The sequence below is a fragment of the Microtus pennsylvanicus genome, chromosome 8 (assembly GCF_037038515.1).
Source record: "Microtus pennsylvanicus isolate mMicPen1 chromosome 8, mMicPen1.hap1, whole genome shotgun sequence".
Taxonomy (NCBI): Eukaryota; Metazoa; Chordata; class Mammalia; order Rodentia; family Cricetidae; genus Microtus; species Microtus pennsylvanicus.
The window spans coordinates 62,611,295-62,617,252 of NC_134586.1; the positions used below are offsets into that span (position 1 = coordinate 62,611,295).

General features: G+C 50.5%; 1 protein-coding gene across 1 annotated transcript; it reads right to left on the minus strand.

The window, feature by feature from the left end:
* Window positions 1-273: 273 nt before the first annotated feature.
* Window positions 274-5,131, minus strand: LOC142856338 (N-acetyltransferase family 8 member 2-like). The gene is made up of 4 exons (XM_075983698.1): window positions 4,892-5,131; window positions 3,472-3,592; window positions 3,223-3,361; window positions 274-2,880 (listed from the first exon to the last, which is right to left on the minus strand). The coding sequence occupies exon 4, from the start codon at window positions 2,806-2,808 to the stop codon at window positions 2,128-2,130; it is 681 nt and encodes a 226-aa protein (XP_075839813.1). The 5' UTR covers window positions 2,809-2,880; window positions 3,223-3,361; window positions 3,472-3,592; window positions 4,892-5,131; the 3' UTR covers window positions 274-2,127.
* Between the last annotated feature and the right edge of the window lie 827 nt (window positions 5,132-5,958).

Consider the following 5,958-nt stretch of genomic DNA (forward strand, 5'->3'; position numbering starts at 1 on the left):
TGGAGAGTCACAGAGCTTTCCCAGGAGCCAGGACTCACTGATTTCCTACTCTGGCAGGCTTTCCATCCTGGATCTGCTTGGCCTCTTTGCTCCAGTCATTTGGATCAAGTATGGCTTACCCAAGGGGGTACAACACGAAAGAAAACCCATCCTTTTTGTACCAGTGTAAGAGTTTTTGTCTGATTTCCCCTGGGGATGACAACAAACATCTACTCACACTGGACAGGGCACCAGGAGAGACCAAAGGAACAATTTGGCCCAAGCCAAGTTTGATGAACCAGTTTATTGGAGGTACTTGCAGGAACATGGGCGAGGGATTATTTACAGGAGCAGGGGTGAGCCAGGCAGCTGTAGTAATTGAAAGGCCACCATTGCATGGGTAACAACACACGAAATCCACAACAGTGGGGTTCCTAAGAGTCTTTTCTTTGCTAGGAAATGTTTACTGCCTAGGTGACTTTAGGGAGAGTTCACAAGAGCCCTTTCATGAGTCTGTTGCATCTCTGTTAGCCCTCCATTGGAGAATGTTCCAATTCAGACCAAACACTCTGCCCACTCCAGATCTTAAATGTTTCTGTGCCCACACCGACAGCTCTCCTAAGCCTTGAAACAGATGATATATACATTAATTTCATCCATTTCTGACACAATACTGGGCTATATCAAAGGAAAGTATTCTCAGCAATTTGACAATTATGAGTTTCTGAAAAAAACACCACCCACTGTGAAAAGTCTCCTTTCATACTGAGGCTGGCACAGCAGCCACCTATGGGCATAAACACAAATGCTTGAAGGCAAGTTGACACGTTATACTTGTCTAATAACAAATAAACAATAGAGGAAGTCTCCTTACTGGGCCTATAACCTCCACAGACACAGGACTTGATCTTGGCTTAGAGTACTCAGGAGGAGTCCGCCCTGTAGAACAGGCCTTACGTTTAATCAGAAAGCAGCTGTCTGCACTCATAAGGGCAGCATTGCTGCACTGTGTACATCTTCCTGGCATGTAATAGTACGGCACGTGGATTCCAGAACCAAGCAAGACTGTCTGCAACAGTTCTCCCTCAGCCGCCTGCCTTGTCCTCTTGGCACTAGAAATTCAGCCAGCAGAGACCCTTCAGCTCACTCCCTGTTGGACTCCTTTAAGTCTGAGACAGAGGCATGCAATGTCTTCCGGAATGAGTCTCTAGGTCAGGCATTCTACCAAAGGCAGAGGCAACAGCATTTATGTTGGACCTCAGCGCTTCTCCTTACAACAGCTCAGGGAGGCTCCCTCATCCAGCATGGAATTTCACCCAGCAACCTCACTATTGTGAGAGTGCATTTGTTTCAGCTCCTGGACTGTCATTTTATCTGTCTTTCTGGGGGTTTCTCTTCTCTGTAAGACACTTGGGGTTGGGCTTCTGAAATCTTTTTACAGAGGATAACCAGGATCCCTGGAGGCCACTGCTGAACAACTCAGCCAAGGGCCACTTGGTTCTGGGATTCTTCTCTATGGTGACATATTCATGACACTTCCTGACTCCTTACCCTTCCCCTGCATCCATAAGAGATCACCACACCCAGGAGAGGCCCTTCAAGATTGCTCTCGCTGCATCAGAGGGCCCCTCCTCCCCTGGGCACAAAGGTGGCTTAGCAGTAAGTTAGGTGCTTCGCTGCTCCAGTTCTCACAGAACAACTGCCACCCTGACTCCTGACTGTGCCACACCTCTGGAGGAGGCTCCACTTCTGTGCGGTCTTAGATTTTCCCCTAAGTGACAAGTTCAGGGTCCCAGGAAGTACTCTGCTCCCTCTGGGTTCAGTTTCGCCTTTCTGCAGATGCTGAATCCTGACTGGGCTGCTGGAACTTGAGACCACCTAGCTGAAATTGAGAGCTAATGTTTCAACGTAAAGTGTGTGCAGTATGGGCTCGGGTTGGCTTCGGTGCTATATCATCACGGCACCAGGAAGGAAAAGGTGAAACTTCAAAAGACAGAAAGGAACAAGGAGCCAAAACTTACAACTCACCTCCAGCAAGACTGGATCTGAGAGGAATGAAAAACGAGCTCGTGTGATTGGCAGCAGTAAACTACCAGGGTTTGCTGGTTCTTGCAGCAGAGTAAACTGGAGCCTCACAAAGGAGAAGGATCACATCTGTGGTTCCCAATCAAAAGGGAGAGAGTAGGTGAAACGAAGGATAGAAAAAGACATTAACCTTGTGAATATGCTAACAAAGTACTCATCTGTCTTCCTGAAGCCCATGGCCTGGTAGAGAGCCAAAGCACTATACTGCACAATGCTGGTCTCGAGGACAACATCACTGTAGCCCTGGTCCCGTGCAAACTGGAGGACAGTTCTGACCAGTGCTTTCGCTATCCCCTGTCCTCGATGTTGTGAGGACACAGACAGGCGAAAGAGCTGCAGCTGCTTCCTTCCTAATGGGGGATTCTTGACTGGCAGACAACCCACGGTGCCCACCACCTGGTCCCCAGACTCAGCCACCCAGAAGGAGCCACGTGCATTCAGATATGACTTAGTGATGTCAGCCATGTCTGCTTGCAAAGATGTAGACACATAGTTTCTCCAAAAAAGCCAGTCAAAGAGCCTCAGGCAAAGGAGTAGAAAGAGGCAGCACACTGTGGCCAGGAGCCAGGAGCCATAAACCAGGACTATGGTCAGGAGTATCCCAAGTAAGGTCAGGAGAGTCTGGGGCAGTGTTAACATACGGCGGAAAGAAGCAGAGGAATGTTCTATCATGCCCCTGGAGAACAATTCCAGGGCCCTTTTGTGGTCCCTCTCCTGGTACTGGCGGATGTGATAAGGAGCCATGGGAGATCTGTGGCTCTCAAATATCAGTGATCACAGGAACAGCGAGACCTTCTTGCACAGCTTCCCTGAGCCCTGCAGGAGACAGAGGAAGCCATGTCAGTCCCCAAACCTTCCCAGCCTCCCAGAAACCAGGGAGAATCTACAGATGGCTGTACCTCTGTCAACACCTAGGGTGAAGAAGCACACTGCTACCTGGAGAAGCATCAGGTCAGTGTCATCTAACAGCCCCTCTTCTTCCTCTTCCTGCCATGTGACCCTGGGACATGTCCCTTGACCTCTGTGAGCCTGTGAGTCTTCATCTGTAGACCATGGTAAATCATCACCTGGTCTCTGGGTTGCTCTGAAGATTTACTACAGTAAGCTATGTGCAGACCTTCCCAGTCACACTCCTTATTTGATTACAAGTTATCTCACCTTGGATATTGGGGTACGCTGGAAAACTATGTTGTTCTGAGGGCTCTGTTTCCTCTTCAGGGTCCTGACACTGAACACTCCTGTGTTCCCAGGCACAAGTATCAGCAGATCCTTTTTCCAGCAATTGGAAAGACTCAGTCTACAGAAAAGCAAAGCGTCAAAACAAAAACATTCCACTCATGGGTCCTCAGCAAGGGTGTGGGGCTCAAGACCCATAGAGATCCCAGTCCCAGCCCTCTGTCCTCTTACCTGCTACCACAGTTGCAAGAATATCCTGGATGGCCTCAGCGTCCAATGACACCCAGGAGAATGTACAGGGGCTGATGAGGCTTAGGGAGCTGATCTGGTCTGACACTTCATTAGCTGACTCCTAGTCAATCATAAACCAGAAGTCAAGGGCTGAACTGTGACACGGGAGGGGATCCTCATTTCCTCATCTCCAGATCTGCATGAGCTTCACCTGCAGAGGAAGCTGGCTCTGGCTGGCCCAGGGTTCCTCACCATTGTGGTAGCCTCCCTCTCCTCTCTGTCCCCTTCATATCACAGCATCTTTCCTCCCAGAACACTCTGCCACCTTTGGCTCCCAGCCTGGTCCTTGACACACAGCTGCTGAGAGAGGTGTGTGCTCAGGACAAGCTGGCCCTCTCTTCTCTCTGAGCGCTGGCTGTTTTAGGACGCGGGATCCTGATGGTCCAAACTGACTTGCTGCCCCCTTCTATCATGCCCTCACTCAGCCACCATGTTTTGCTGGATGAGTCCTTCTCAGCCCCTGCACTGCTTGTCTAGATACCAGGCCCCACACAGTGCTCAGCTTTGTGAACTTGGAACCAAGACATCATACTCCTCATGCAGATTAGCTGAGGATGCACCTCCACAAGTCAGGCAAGCACACACAGAGGGGCACCCTTTTCTTGCAAGATCTCTTCAGGTAAGCTAGAGGGTTTTAGCTTGCTCAGGTGCAGTCCTGACTCTTTTTCCCTGGCTCAGACCAGAAGCTGCTTCTACTGATATTCACCCTATCCCCAGCACCCCACTCCTCAACACACACACACACACACACACACACACACACACACTAGTCAACTCAGTTCCCAGAAAAATGTCTCCCTTGGATTCGTGTGCTTTAGAATTGAGTCCATGCTGTCTAATAAAGAGATTCGGGACCCGCAGAGCCAGGTCATTGTCTCCCATTCACTTCCCCGTGGCCACCCTTTCTTAAGAGTGGTATCTTGGTCTTGTGTCACTCACTTCCCCCACAACGCCAAAGGCCCCCCGGTTTGACTCTAGGGTCCTCCCTTGGAAAACTCACTATATCAGGAATGCTTGTCATTGCTGAGGGTGTTCACATGACCCCAGACTCCAAGCACCTGAGGGGTTTTTTCAGTGTAAAACAATGCCACCACTCCCCCACGTGGCTGCCTCCGTTCCTCCTCACGAAAGCCCCCACTAGACAGAGTCCAGAAGGTTCTGGAAAAGGACAGTGAATCTTCCCTTGGTGAATACTATTCTTCATAAGAAGAACCTGAGGGCCTCTAATGAGAACCAGGAGAACGACTAAGAACACAGGCACCACTCAGAACCTCATCTCATCGTCCACCTGGTTCTCTTCCTGCCATCATCAACCCTGGCTCCGCTGTGAGGACGACTCCTCCCAGGGAAGGTGCTCTACCTGGGGGGTGGTGGGGAGAGGGAATTGGAGGCTTCCGGAAGTAGCGACTTGTTTGGCGGGGATGATCTTCCGGGGCTGAAGGTGAGTTCCACTCTCAGGGCCTGGCGGGAAGAAATGCTCCTCCCGTCACGCTGACACTTTTCTTGTGTGACAGCGCACAGCTCTGGCCTGTTTGCAGCGCTCCCTCCAAGGCAGGGCTAGGGAGCAGTGGGAGGGGTGCACGGCACAGCGCCTTCCGCTCCGCTCGCCTTCTCGCTCCGCGGCGCCCCCTGGAGGCAGTGCTCGGCTGAGGCAGGAGGACGGTGTCCAGGGCAGCCTGCAAGAGACACAGACAACTGGATCAGTATTACCCACTCACCTAGCGCACGTTCATGTGTGTAAATGCGTCAGACCCACTGTAATTCTATCTACTCTCTTGGGTAGACTGCTGAACCGTGTCAGATATCTGTGGATACCCACAAAGGGTTTTGTCACTACAAACCGGGAAATTGCGATGAAAAGTCTACTGAAATTGTGTTCGACCATCATCTGAAGGGAAAACTAGTGTCTGAAAAAGAGGAAGAACGTGGCTGAGGAAGAAGGCAGCGTGGGAGTTGTTTCAGACATAGTAAACCCTAGTGCCTTGTTTTGTTTTGATATCAGGGATTTTAAAAACTATCTCAGCAGTCAACACTTCAATTCTGATAGCACTGAAGAGGGTGGGAACAAATGCTACCTAAGATCTCAAATGGAAGGCCATCGGGTTTCCCTGAACATCCTTCCGGAAATAACAAGTATAAGAAATCAAAAATATTGCGTTCTGGGGGCTGGTGCGGTGGGTGAAGTTCTTGCCCAACAAGCACAAGCACCTGGGCATGGATCCCCAGCACCAATACCAAGCTGAGCCTGTGGGAGGCAGAGTTTCAGATTCCAGAGCTAGATGCCTGGCCTAACTAGCAGAATTGTGAGCTCAGATTCAGCAGGAGACACCCTGCCTTAAAATACAAAGTGGGAAGTGTTGGGAGAAAACACCTGCCGTTAACCCCTGGCATCTGTGAACATGCACCCCTCTACACACGCCTGCACAT